The sequence below is a fragment of the Cornus florida genome, unplaced genomic scaffold, assembly GCF_030987335.1.
Source record: "Cornus florida cultivar Cherokee Brave unplaced genomic scaffold, ASM3098733v1 CherokeeBrave_3.0.0_Hap2_Chr05, whole genome shotgun sequence".
In the NCBI taxonomy this organism is placed as follows: domain Eukaryota; kingdom Viridiplantae; phylum Streptophyta; class Magnoliopsida; order Cornales; family Cornaceae; genus Cornus; species Cornus florida.
The window spans coordinates 41,981,490-41,996,477 of record NW_026775575.1 but is presented as its reverse complement, the minus strand read 5'-3'; the positions used below and the strand labels follow the sequence as shown (position 1 = coordinate 41,996,477).

Genomic DNA, 14,988 nt, shown 5'->3' with positions numbered 1-14,988 from the left:
CGGCTGAATCGTCCTGTCTCAACCGATATTTTAAAACCTGGTATTTCATTTTAGCTATGAAGGAGCTGGGTAGAATTTGAAAAAAGAAAAGTGCAAACTTAAGCATATTGTCAGACAAACTACATGGGGCCTCATTGACTGTTACTAGATTTCTCCCTCGGAATACTAAAACTTTTCGGTTTACAAAATTAAGAGCCACCTGATTTTGTGTATCACTTCATCCCCATGTTCTCAATGAAAAGAACTTAAAATTAAACAAATGAAAGGAAAGAAAGAATGAAATGAAAATATATATATATCTCCTGAGATCTATCCCAGCACGTTTTGTTTCTTTTCTCCATTAACAACTCATTAACATCAAAATTTCCAGTTTAAATCATTTAAACAAATATTATAGTTGATATTCCAATTAACAATACAGTAAAATATTAGAACTTCAACCAGAAATTGTGCTTTCTACACAAGTGTAAGCATCTAAGTAACTGACCTCCCCCAATTTCTGCCTTGCATCATGAAGTTCTTTGTCATAAATGGTGTATTCTAGAGATTTCCGCTGCTTGTCAAGCTGCTGATATTTTCTCAGCTCCTCTTTCTCTTCATCCAGCTCCTTTAATCTCTCATCCAAATACTGAACAACTTGAATAATCTGCTTTCTCTTATTACCTGATTAAAAAAGAGATATTTTGTACATTTAGGAAAAAAGAAATATTTTGTACTGAAGCAATCACAAAATGCAAAAATCAAATAACTCGATGATAACTTGCCAGTTTCTTGCATAATTTTCAAACTTTCACGACGCCTCTCCTCGTAAACTCGTGTCCCACCAATTTCCTTCAGCAGGTCAAGTCGCTCAGAGTCTTTCATCGTTGTCAGTGACGCTATCTATGAAACAAATACACATGTATTAAGAGTGATAAAAATAAATAAATAAAAAATGCACAAATCATATGAGCTAAAGCACTGTACCTTCCCCTGCTGCACAACATAGTAAGGGTTGGACCGAGAGAACCCAGCACTTTCTAGTAAATTCATAACTTCTGTTTTACTGCAAAATTATATTACTTTTTATCATTCAACTAAAAATAACCGAAGGGGAGATTATAAGGAAAGAAAAGCATGAAGAACAGAACAGTTATTTACATAAGACATGATATCAATACTCACGTGATATGCTTTCCATCCAAGAAATATTCATCCTTTTTAAGACCAATTGTTCTCCGCAAGCGCACCTCCTCCTTATCAACCTATCAAGAGTACAGAAGAAGACCAAAAAACACTTTACAAAAAAGAATGAGCCAAGATTATGTGGTCATGATGCATGTGACTGGCGATGAGAGAAATAAAGGCAAAGGAAATTGAAAAAGAAGAAAAGCGCATATCCAAACACTTGAACAATTACATCATACTAATTAAGATATAACTCATTTATTTTAAAGCATAAAACATAAACTTGGACAGTCACATGAACATCAATAGAGGAAGAGAATAGGTTTTATCAAAGCTGGACCAGGGTTTGAAGGGGCTGATTGAAGTTAAAGATGAGCACATGTGATGTAATTCATAAGGTCAAGAAAGAGCAAATTCAAAGAAAGAGAACTTGAGAAATTTAAAAAGTGTTTGGATTTCAATGTTGAGGCACACTTGAGGATCTAGAGAAACCTAACTTTTCAGAAGTACTAACTGGCATTCCCAACACAGGAGAAGCAAAGTCTTTTTAGGTTCCGTGCTCTTTTGTGTTCTTTAAGTGGATCACGAGAAGGGATCATACCAGGAATTTTACATGGAACCCAGATGGGATCTTTAATAACAAAAATTCCTTTGAATCAAGTCTTTAATTTTTATTTTTATTTAGCATACCACTTGCTTTATATATATATATATATATATATATATATATTATAGTCAAGGATAGATCACAATTTCATGCTTTAAGTTCTTAAAGGTATTATTCATGGCTACATGATTTGTCTTTGTTAGTGAATGAGCTTGATTTTGTTAAAGAGCCTGTATATATGGCCTTAACTCTTTAGTACATTTAGGAAGGTTTTTTAATCAAAGTAGGAAGTTTCTAATTTTGAAGCCTTATTCCAAGTACAATTGAGACATCAAGAAACTTCTAAAATTAAGTCTTTTAACTCGATAGATTTTTTTTAACTTGAAGGTTTTTGTGGTTTAATCCTAATTATAAGTAGTTTAGTGATAAAATGCACCGCACTATCAAGCATAAGAAATCGAATTTGATTCCTAAGGGCAGCCACTTTGTGCAAAAGATGTCATAGGTTAGGTCTGTATCCTTTCTGACCTCCCAGCACACTCTATTAAAGGAAACCACACTGGGTAATGACCCTAATTCTAATCATAACTAGTCCCATTTTCCCAAAAAGCAATCAACACTCTGAATTAAATTATTGTGGTTGCAGCAGAACCGAATAAACAGAGACAACAGAGCCTTCGAACCAGCAAGCCATCAATGGAGCCAGGGCCCAGGTCGTCAAAAAACCCACCCTGATTAACACTTCAAATAATATCTCCACCTTTTCCAAATAATATCTCCACCTTTTCCAACACTTCAAGTTTTTAATTAACACTTCAAATACATGATTAGTTGCTGTCAAAATATTCCTCCAAATATAAGCCTATTCCAAGCCTTCCCTTCCACACAGCTTGCAAAATTTCTTCCATCCTTTAAGTGGCTAATATAAAATTTTCTGTATTGTCTTAAGCTGCCAGCCCAAAGTAAAGAAAATTGTAAACAGCATCAATTGATATTTGTCCTGCACCAACTTTTCATCAGTGTATGAAGTGCATACTCCTTGCCTCCATCAGCTTTTGTATGAGCAGTGAGAAAGCTTGACCTTGAGGTTCTCATTCTAAGTCTAATTAAGTGGATGATTACTGTGGCTGTCCCACTGGGTCCAAGCTCCGGTAATTGGAGAGATTCTTCATCAAATATATTTTGGGGAAGTAGGAAATATAATGTTTAGCCTACCTTCAAAAGCATGCCAAGTGGTATAATTATTGCCCAGGTCGATCTTTAGATTTGGAGCTTTGTTTATCACAGAAGTCCTTTGTTCTCCACCTATGTCTTCAGATTTGGCATTGGTTGATCTAAGAATAATTCAGATTGACAGGAAAGAGATTCTCATTCTAAGTCTAATTAATTGGTGATTATTGTGGCTGTCCCATTGGGTACAAGCTCCAGTAATTGGAGAGATTCTTCATCATATACATTTTGGGGAAGTACGAAATATAATTTTTACCCTTCCTTCAAAAGCATGCCAAGTGGTATAATGATATAATCATCGCGCAGGTAGACCTTCAGATTTGGCACTTTGTTCATCATATATGTCCTTTACTCTTCATTTTATCTCAGAGAGAGGAAAATGCTCAAAATCGTTTCCTTTGGCCCTTTGTTTGTCATAGAAGTCTTTCACTCCATCTAGATCCCAAAGAGAGAGAGGGGTAAGGAGGGGAAGATGCTCAAAACATTTTTCCTCCAGGGAAAACTTTTAAAACTTTCCTGAATTCTCCAAGCCTCCTTGCATGTATCCAAGGTAATGAAATTTGAGAAAACTCCTCGTGACAAGAATCAGCGCCACACAAATGGTGTATATAGGAGAAGCTTAGTAGGCCATTTCAATGGTGAAATGGCTACCCATTAGCCAATGTTATTGACTGATTTACTCTATCTTCCACAAAGGCATACAAACTATAACCTTCAATGCTCACACACGACAATGAGGTGGTTAAAGCATTGGGAAATTAAAGCATGAGGTTTTAATCTAGTTGGATAATGAGATATTATGAGGTGATTAACGTTCCTTTTTTTTTCTAGAAGATGTTTGGCATGCAGGAATCTCCTCTCCAGGTACTCAAAGCTTTTAAAAGCACTCTCTTTTCTCTCCTTCTCTTGAAGAACCAAATGAAGGATCCGTTTTTCAATCATTTTTCTTTTTTGCAATGGAGTTATTAGAATTGATGGCTAACTTTCACAGCAGCATTTGCTTCTTTTTTTTTTACAAGTAAAATTCATTAAAGAACGCTCAAAGGGGGAGCACGACCAATTACAACTGCACAAAAACAGAAGCCCTCTATACTCTTTCATGGCAACATTTTTCCATTGTAATAAACCAATCAGGGACTAAATCTACACCCTGGTATTAAAAATTCCACATCATTGGTTTTTAACAGAAATTTTACCGTTTCAAAGATAGCATATGCAAAAATGCAACATGAAACCATAGACAATACCATTGATACACAAGGAGTTCATAAAATTGCTTTTGCAAGAAGAACCAAAAAAAAAAAAAAAAATGCTTGTAACTGTGCTGTTGTTGGTTCTTGACAGTGCAAATGATGCAACTGGAAGAACCCTCAGAGCAAAATATCAAGCACGTAGAACAATGTATCTTTCTAATACATTTTACTTATCAATAAAATTAAAAATTAAAAAAAAAAATAGATAAATTACGCAAATGTATGCATCCCGCATAGGCTGGACCAACACTTATCTATGAAAACAATAAAATAAACGATTTCACTACCTAAAGATATGCAACAAATTATGTTCCCCGGAACTTCCTTTATAACTTAATTTCCCAGGAAATTAAAAAATTCGGAGAGGACTAATCTGGTTACTAAGATTACCGGGATGCGATTGTCAGAGTTATCAAATACAATCTCCACAAATGCAGATAACACTTGGTGTCCGGCACCTTCCTGGATAATTCGAAATAAAAACCATTTAGAAAATGACAGTGATTTAGAAGAATTACTGAATATAATTGCTAGAGAACTAATATATTGCAGAACATACATGGAGAAATGCATGCCTATCTTCACTGCGCAGGTTTTGGAAGAGGTCGCTTATTACAAAACGTATTGCTACAAATGATCAATTTCAAAACATAAACCAAAATAAGTACAGGAAGACAATAATAAGAGGAAGCAGTTCAACATCAATCAATCTCCATGGAAAGTATCAGTAAAAAAGCAAAAACAATACACTTGATGAAGAGTAGACTTGCTTACCATGAAAGAAGTTCGACTTGCCAGATCCATTAGCACCAACTGCAGAGAATATCATTATACAACTTGTTTCAAAAGAAACAACAGTGGATACCAATAGTAACACCAACACTTATGTATTGTCTGAATCAAGAACTTTTAAATAGATAATTTCATTATATTACGATATAAGGGAATGCTAATAAAATGAAGAATAAATACTACAAGTTTCAAACCAACATAACAGTCACAAACTCCTTGCTTACTAAGAGAATCTATACCTCATCAAAAATCTTGCCTGCAACAAAATGAGGTGGTTCTCCGATTAAATTCACTACAGTGATACTGGGTGGAGTAACTTCAACAAGTACTGCACGAGAAACTACTTCAAAGGATAAGAGATTCCCATTCTTCATACAAGAATGAACTTTTTGAAGATATTTCTCACTTTGATCTTATATGTTGCCAATTTTTATCAAATGGTGTTCTCTATTTAACAATGTTAAACAACAATTTTATAATTACTTCTGTAGGAATTTTATTAGATGCATATATAGAAACCACTAAATTTTATGTTTAAAAAAATAAATAAATAAAACTTTCACCACATTTTCTTGACCTTTGACATTTTATAAATGCATATATACACGCACACTATTTTCAAAGGTTTAATAAATCTAAATTTTCTTGACTTTTTTCTATGAATCCCTTGGTGGAATAATGAAGGGGGAAAAAAAATAGTGAGGCATTAGCAAGAAGAAAGAGTCAAGATTAGCCTCTTCCACCAAGCAAGAAGATATGAAGACTTAATTTTGTTCCATGATGTCAAAGCAAAATGACACAAATTTTTCTTTTTGTTTGAAGCGTGAAGCTCATTTTTCGTCTTCATTTAGGGATGGAGGTGGAAGGTGTTAGACAATTGTAATTAGCATAGGCCTATCCTAGGCCTATCCTTTCATGAAATATGGGTGTATGCTGAACACAACATGCACAAAAGAGTCCACCATGAGTCGTCTTGTCAAGGAAGACGATCTCTGAAGTGGAGTGATGAATGAAGATGGAGTTGCAAGAATGACAACTTGACAACTTTAGCTAATCACAATCACTTTAAGGTAGGACTTAGGAATCTAGGTCGGATTTTTTTTTTTTTTTTTTTTTTTTTTTTTTATAACAATCTAGGTTGGTTGAGTCATTCGATAGATGAACTAACTTTGAGCCAAGTACTTTGAACAAAAAAATGACTCATATTATCAATTTTAGAAAAAATATACTAAAAATAATCCATTTGCAAATTTGGGCATCGACCAATCTCTCATCCTTCTTGCACCCTTTCTTTTTTTTTTTGACAAGTAAAAATTGTATAAAAGGAGTTTAAAAGAAAAACGAGTCTGCAAAAGCTGCACAAGGCCAAATAGGGCCTCTAAACCCTCAACGACCAATCCCTCGTCCTTTTTGCATATTAGAAACTTGTTGAGACACAAGATCTTTTACTCGAAAAAATCTAGAGGGAAAAACCATGGGACCTAATCCAGTCGGGCACAAATCCACTATTGAGAAAGAAAATATAAGTAGGTTCACAATTTACTCACCCTCGAAACCCTAGTTATCTCTAGACACAAATGATGCTGAACTTTACACCGAAAGTCTCCAAGTCGTTCCTCTACTCATCTACAGCATCCACTATTCGCGAACCTGCTTCTCTAGTGATTGCTTGCCCATGTCTAATTTGATTGTGTTTTTTTTTCATAGTTGGTACTCTCACACACATGCCCATGTCTGCTATGATTGTTCGGTTGAACAGGATCAAATGAAATATTTTATCCTTATTGAATATTCAATCACACATGGAATGGTCTTTGGGAAACCCTAGATTACATAAACACTCTCCTCTATCTTCTTGACTGACCATAACCCCATATTTTTTGCCAATATTGAAGTCCCATGCGTTTTAGGTAATTGAAACCTTATAAAATTGTATATTGAGAGAGTTTCTAAAAATTAAGGTCAACAAGTTTGATCAATCGAACCTTCATCAAAACGTAATGATTGATCAAACACTTCGATCAATGCATTCTGGTTTTAAAAAGATTTTACCTGGAACAATTTCAATGGATCAACCCTTTTGACCAATGCTACTTGGAAAGTATTCGATCAATAGCCCCTGTTTTCCAATTTGAAATCCAATTTCGAAAATCATTTAAAGCTTCAATTTTGATAAGCAATGTTTTAGAAACACTTCCAGAATCAAAAGGGGTCAACCTAAGGTCTAACAAGGTAAATTTACCTGTGACCTAAATGTGTGATTGAGAATGTAAACTTTCCGTCATAATTTTCACGATTCTGTGTCTGACATGTCTTCATCAGATGTCCCGCATAACTCAAAACATTTTGACATATTACAACACGAATTTTGAGTAAAAATATACCAATTTGACATCATATTGGTTAGCCTAATTGACCCACCGGTTGGACCAATTTGGACCAATCTAATCATTCAGACAGACAAACGACAGGAGAGATATTAGGTCAATAGGACCAAATTTTGTAAAACAAAACTGAGAATGTACTTTTGTTTTAATTTCTAGCTTAGTTTAGAAATTGTTTAAAAGTTAGTTAGTGTTGGTTACCTCCCACGATTGAAGATGGAATTCATGTTACATTCAAGGGTAAAAAGGTAATTTGACACGCTGATGTACTCACCAATTAACGTTCATGCATTGCAGATCTAGGGTCTCTAAATTTCCATGTTCCAATATTATTTTGATTCCATAAAATGTTTTTACATTGCATGAAATATGTTTTAGGAACTTTTTATATTTTAAATTTTCTAAGGCTCCATTTGGTTAGATGGAAATAGCAAGGAAAAGAAATGGAAAATATCACTAGGAAAAACCTATACAGTACTACTTGGCTGCCTATAAATGCATGACACTAGGACAAACCTGTACACACAAGTAGAACATCATATAAATCGTATTGAGAGCAAATTTCTTTGTGAATTTTTCAGTGAATCACTTTTTTTCTTTCACATTTGTCAACTACATTAGTTGGTGAGTGTGTGCATATGTGTTGACATTTGTTGCTGCATACTCCAAAGATCAGTTCAACACTACAAGTTCAATCCACTACTAGATTGACGCTTGGACGATTAGTGGCTTGGGACTGACATGAGAGAAGCGGGTTCGTGAGGAGAAGACGTTGTTGCCAAACAGAAGAGCTCTGTGAAGACTTTTAGGGGGAAAAGATTGGAGACTTCTGTACAATGAGGTAAATAGGAGATTCCTGGGATAGAGTCTGTTAACTCATATAGTGGATTCTGGTTTGTCATTTATTGCTTTAAAATGTTGTAGATTGCTTATATTTTACTATCTGCTAGACTCGTGAGTTTGAAATTTTGTTAATTTTTTTAAAATTTAAAAATCAGTCATGTTGACGTTTCCAAACATTGGTCACTACATCCACTTCCATGGTTGACTATTCCACGTACTCAAATCTCATTTTACATTTACAAATAAGAAGCATGTCTGTATTTAAATCAATTCTTCTTTTCAATAAAATTACTTCATAAATATTGTGTTAGAACGTAGAAGCTTTCCTTCTTGTTTTTAAATCAGATCCTATAAAGTACTGTATATGAAGCAGATATGATCCCGTGTATTGAACAAGACCAAACCAATGTACTCAAATCATAGAAAGCTGAAACGATACATAAAGCATGGAGACATTTCAAATCTTATCACTGCTTTAACTATATATACTGTAGAACAAGTCTAAGACAAAATCTCAAGACGATTGTAAGGAAGAAGATCATTACCAACGCAATTAATTTTTGAACTGAAAGGATCAGTAGCAACTTGTTCTCTGTAGCTCTTAAACCCTTCGATAATAACCTAGACACAAAATCCCAAAACGCATAAAAATTAGAAAATTAAAAAAAAAAAAATTGAATTAATTATTCTCGGGAAAACAAAAATGTAAAGCATACCTGCTTTATGTGCATGTTGAAAGCGCCAGATTATCCTTCTTCTGTACAGGAATCACAAAGAAAACAGCATGATCAGTGGCTTTGATTGATTGCCGAGAAAATGAGTGGAAAGAAAATGAAAAGGAAGGAAAACTTAGGGCACCGAAGTGAATTGCTCAGAAGAAGCAGAATTTAGCTGAAACCAGATTCTAGGGTTTCGTTAAGTGGAGATTAATTTGAATTCTCACCAATTGCTGCAGAAGGACTTCGAGTAGAAGAGCGTAAGCAAGTTGAGACAGATTTTATTAAAACTCCAATATTATATATATATATATATATGTATATGTATATGTATATGTATTATCATAAAGATGGGGAGAGAGAGAGAGTATGTCAACCTCTCGCCACGGTGGCGTTCAGTATTGGAGGGAAAAAAAATTTACTTTAAGCGGTGAAATGAAAAAATTGAAAAGTAAAAAATATTACGCTCAACTTTTATCGCAAGAAAAATGGCATGATTATCTTTCTAAAGTACTCCAATAGATCACACTTATTTTAAAACAAAATAATCATCCATTTAAATAGTAATTTGGTCATTTTAAAAATAAATAACTACTTCTTAAAGGGAATTACATTTTAATCAAAAAGCACTTCACTCTTAAAATAATAAAACGGCACTACTTGTTAAAGGGAGTTGTATTTTAACCAAATGCAGCCCACTCTTAAAATAAAATGACACAAGTATCCTTAATTCATAATCATTCATTTAAATAGTAATTTGGTCATTTTAAAAATAAATAACTATTTGTTAAAGGGAATTACATTTTAATCAAAACGCACTTCACTCTTAAAATAATAAAACGCACTATTTGTTAAAGGGAGTTGTATTTTAACCAAATGCAGCCCACTCTTAAAATAAAATGACACAAGTATCCCTAATTAAAATAAATAAAATAAAAAAAAAAAGAAAGGTGTATTTGGTTAAAAGAAAGTACATTTGTCATTTCTCTTTGCTAAAAATCAGTTCATTTTTCTCTCTTTTTTCACTAGTGTTGTAATAATGATATGGACAAATAAAAGAAATGAACTATCATTAACTAAAAAATCATTTCTCTTTCCCAAGGGATGTTTCATCCATCGCTCTCCCTCTCCCTCTCCTTTTTCCTTTGGTGAATTTTTTCATCACTTCAGATAAATCTTATTTTTCCTTGATTTTGTTTTTGTTTTTGAAGGAATAGAAAAGCGGGACTAATGAATGATCACTTCAAAATTTCAGGATAATTTGTAAAGATTTGAAAATTTACCTAAAAAATTTAAAAGACGAGAAAAATGTTAATCTAACTTTTTATGGGCTCAAGTGACAAGGTGAAAAGAAAATAAGAAGTGGAACACTAAATTATAAATTTAAGAACAAAACTTTAATTTTCAAAGTTCAACAGAGCTTGATAAATAAATTGACGTTGGAGCAAAGTTAAATAGAGTGATAAACAAGATTAATGGAGAAATCTTGGAATCAAAAATGAAAGAAGCCAAACTTAAAATATCGATAGTTTGGAAAAACAAACAAAAGAGGAAGTAGTGGGAAATGGGGGTGAAATCTGGGTAAGCCTAACCCAAGTGACCCAAGGTCAACCTAAAATTTTAGCAAGACTCGACAGTGCATTTGAAATCTTGTGACGACCCTAGTGTTTAGGCCAGCGTGTCCTGTGATGAACCGAAGATTGACCCGATAACGGATCCGATATGCGAAAACGAAAATAGAAAACAAGACTCTAAGAAGTCAAAATAACCTTCCATGAGGTCGTGGAACTCAATAAGAACTGACACGGAAGCAAAAGACCACAAATATGACAAATAAGCCCCTAGGGCAAAATAGTTATTTCTAAAAACTGTGGACTTGGGTGCCACCAAGCACACCGCTGGAAGGACAACGAAAAACTAATCAAGATGGACTCAAGAATCACTTGATTCGGAGTCCGGATGAAGAAAATATGAAATTCTAAAGTTTCATAAAATCAAACTTTTGGGTTTGAAATCAATGCGGCAAAGGTACTTTACATGGGTTGAAATGGTCCTTTCAGACCAAACTAGATGTAACTGAGCATACCGTTAGATAGACCAGGAAAAATTAATGAATCTAGACTCAAGAATCACTTGATTCAGAGTCCGGACGAAGAAGATATGAAACGTCAAAGTTTCATAAAAACCAACTTTTAGGTTTGAAATCAGTGCGGCAAGGGTAATTTACAAGGGGTAAAATGGTCTTTTCAGATACAATTTGATGCAACCGTCCATACCGTTATATAGACCAGCAAAAACTAATAAATTTAGACTCAAAAATCACTTGATTTGGAGTCCGGATGATGAAGATATGAAGCCTCAAAGTTTCAAAAAATTAGACTTTCTGGGTTTCAAGTATGAGTAGGGCCTGCACACATTTTCCGAATTCAAATGGAATTTTGAGGGCTTAAATGACATTTTTTGGCAAAAAGTTGTAAAAAAACTCCTCCCAAAATCATGTTTTCTACATGACCATGTCAAGAGAAGTTTTTATTTTTCAAGTGAAATACCGAAAATGCCCCCTTAGATCAAAACTTTTTCCTGAAAAACCTGGAACGACCAGATTTTCCAGATCTGCGAGTTGTTTTCGGCATCAAGATGATTTTTTTTTGTAAAAACACGAAGAAGAAACCCCCCCTAAAATCACTTTTTCTACCTGGATTATGGACGAAAACGAAAAAGAAACACTATGAAGTACCCAGAATGCCCCTAGATCAGGAAAGGGCAAGAAGTTGAAAAAAAGCTGCTATAGCATAGGAGAAAAACCGAACTTTGCACAGGATTTCCGGTACCAAGACGACATTTTCTGGAAAAACACGAAGAAGATACCCTCCCTAAAATCACGTTTTCTAAGTGACCATGTTAAGAACGGAATTTATTTCCCGAAAGGAAAACCCCAAAGTGCCCTAAAATCAGATTATGCAACAAAACTTCAAAATGAGTCCATAAGAAACTCAAAACACAAACGATAAGGTTTTGCCCAGAAACGACCATGCACGCAAACGTAACTTACGTATTTGGACGTGTTGCAATGGTCCATGACTTAAAAATACCACCGATACAAAATCCGACCCCCCAACGGGCAAAAAGGCAAAAATAGAACTTAGAATGAAAACTCGGAATCCAAAAATACGAAACGGGGTCAAATAACCGTTTGGCCCTTGGCCATACTTCAAACATGATTTATAAGACCCTATGAAAGAATGAAAACGGAATTCCCACACCCGATGCAACCATGGTGAGACAATGACTTGGCGTTTTTCAATATTTTTATAATATTTCATGAAGTTAAAAGTTACATAGGATACAAATTAGATGTCATTGGCCTATGGCCTCATCTCATACATGTCAAATACATTGTAAAGAGTGTACTTATGTACACATTACAAAAATAGAATCAAATTTACACATTTTGACATATAAAGCTATAAATGGCATTTCAAACCAACATTTACATGAAATGAGAACTTCAAGTTTACAAATCATCAAAGCATGATGTGAATCCCAAATCTTGATCCCGGTACCTGAAAAATGTCCTCACTACATGGGTGAGTAACATAAAGCTACTCGTAGGAGATGAGCATACATCGACCTAGCATTTTACAATTATATCACCTTAAGGTGAAACATGTCAAAGGGGCTCATGCCACCTAACGTCTATATCAAAATGAGACTCAGGGAGCATCCTAAGCTACTCATGTAATTTAAAGTGAACAGCGGCATACAAGTATACATGCTCAAGTATACTAAACAATGTTAAACACGTTATACAACATACAAGCATACATTTCCAAGTATACTAAACCACATTAAGACAAGTCATGCAATGTCTAAGCATATTTACACAAGTATGCATTTTATATGAAAATCTCATAAATCAAGTATATGAACACAAGTATACTAAGCTAAAAGAGATACACCTAAAACAAGTATACACGGCACAAGCATACTAAATGAAATCTAAACTCACAGAGCAAGCATACAAGTTTAAGTACACTATATGAGATCTAAATGCACAAAACAAGTATACAGTTTCAAGTATGCTAAGTAAGATTCAAATATCCAAAGCAAGCATTAATTCTCAAGCTACAACTAATCCATGATTAACAACTTGAAATTGAATGCGAAATAAAAGTAGAAAAACTAGGACATGTGGTCATTAGACCAAGCAAGTGTTTCCGGGTAATTACGACCTACAAAGCACTACCTAGTGTGCACATGCATAAGTTATTTCGGGCAATTACAACTCACAAGGTACTACCTAGTGCGCACTTATGACTTAGAAGACTCTTATCTCCGTACTAGAGCCAAACGCTAACCATCACGTGAAATATGTTCTTACAAGCTTTCCGAAATCAATAAGTCCAAAACTTCTACAAAAATCAATAAGTTGACCAAACTTATACCAAATCCATTAATGCATAAAGCCATCTTCCATGCACAAATAAGGTTGAATCCACATAAACCATGTCCTAGAATTCAAGTCTAGATAGCATATGACATGTCAAGCCTCCAATATGCAATTTATACACCAAAACAAGAATATTTTACAACAATTGAACCACATTACCACACTAAGCCACAAGTACTAAATAAGTCCCAATTTAGTAACTAGCTTCCAAGGTAAACAATTGTAATATTCTAACAAGCTATACACCCACACAAGAGATATCTAAACAAGCTATGCAAGTCAATGATATTCTATATCATGCTTAGTCCAATTACCATTTCAAGATGCCTCAACTACTAATTCCACATCAAATTTGTAATATGCTCACAAGGTGATTAAACGGACTACGTTTCAAGGGATTAATAACCTATTACCTCCGATATCAATTTAAGTGACCAACACACTTAAAATAAAATTAATTAAGCTCATTAATTAATTTTTCTCTAAATTTTCAAACATATCCAAATATCCTCAATTTAATATATGTTAAAGAACTCACCAAGGCCTACTTTAATATCATATTACAAGTTGATTCCATGCTTGATACAACTGGGTGAATTAAACTTTCACAAAAGATAAATATTAAATAAAATTTACAATTCTTATTCAAATAACCCCAATTTAATATATATCAACCACCATACCAAGGCTTAAATTTCTAGCATACCACAATTTAATTCTAAGTTGCTTAGCATCATGAAAATTAAATCTTAAACGAAGAAAATAATTAAATTAAATTCTATAACTTGAACAAGGCATGCTCACAAGTTGTATATGCTCATATAACAATCAATACAACATTAATATAACCCTAAAACATCCCCTACCTCAATTTGAGATGAAAATCCCAAATCCCCACCGAATTGAAACAGCTCCGAATCCGACGAAACTCCTAGGTTTTGTCAGGGACAACACGATCTATTTGAATCCCCAAGAAGCTCCATGAAAATCCAAACTTGACCTCAATCCTGAACTCAAAATTTGGTCAGAAATGGTTTCTAATAAGGGGTAATGGTGCGCGTAGTCAACACGAATACAAAACGTAAAGGCACTTCAACTTTTTAACAAAGGAATGAAGTTCAAAAGAGGAGAGAGGTGGTGGCAGCCTCCCTTGGGCTGCCATGGGAGCTTTGGTTGTGCAAGGTGAGTGGGGAACATAAAAAATGAAATATTTCACCCCCCTTTAAAGAAATCTCAAAAAGTGCCCCGAACGGGCCCCGCCGGATCCGGAAAAGTGGAATTTGAGCAAACGTGCTCAAATGGCAAAACTCCGTGAACAAAAAAGATTCAAAATGAGAAAATATGAACAACGGAAAAAACGGCATCAAAAATTGAGTTCCGAGCAGAGAGATATGCCCCGAATAAGTTTGGCAGCAACCAGGGCCAGAAACCCTAAAACTGAAGAAAAATGACCAGAAGGAAATTCCAAGAATTTACGAGTCGACAAAAAGTGAAAATGAATCCTGTACGAGGATCCAGGCTCCAGATGAAGTATTTTACAATAACT

At 34.4% G+C, this 14,988-nt stretch overlaps 1 protein-coding gene across 2 annotated transcripts in view; it reads right to left on the bottom strand.

Moving 5' to 3' along the window:
• LOC132306363 (structural maintenance of chromosomes protein 3) overlaps nucleotides 1-9,281 on the bottom strand; it is a 46,553-nt gene extending 37,272 nt beyond the window's left edge. Inside the window, exons 1-10 of one of the 2 annotated variants that reach the window (XM_059803728.1) lie at nucleotides 9,220-9,281; nucleotides 8,993-9,033; nucleotides 8,822-8,897; nucleotides 5,032-5,070; nucleotides 4,817-4,884; nucleotides 4,648-4,719; nucleotides 1,165-1,244; nucleotides 967-1,045; nucleotides 765-882; nucleotides 488-663 (exon numbers count right to left, since the gene is read on the bottom strand). In XM_059803728.1, coding sequence (XP_059659711.1) covers nucleotides 488-663; nucleotides 765-882; nucleotides 967-1,045; nucleotides 1,165-1,244; nucleotides 4,648-4,719; nucleotides 4,817-4,884; nucleotides 5,032-5,070; nucleotides 8,822-8,897; nucleotides 8,993-9,007 — 723 coding nt within the window. In that variant the 5' untranslated portion in view covers nucleotides 9,008-9,033; nucleotides 9,220-9,281. Of the gene's footprint in view, nucleotides 1-487; nucleotides 664-764; nucleotides 883-966; nucleotides 1,046-1,164; nucleotides 1,245-4,647; nucleotides 4,720-4,816; nucleotides 4,885-5,031; nucleotides 5,071-8,821; nucleotides 8,898-8,992; nucleotides 9,034-9,134; nucleotides 9,190-9,219 lie in introns of those variants that run through there. The other variant, XM_059803729.1, reaches the window with a different exon arrangement.
• Between the last annotated feature and the right edge of the window lie 5,707 nt (nucleotides 9,282-14,988).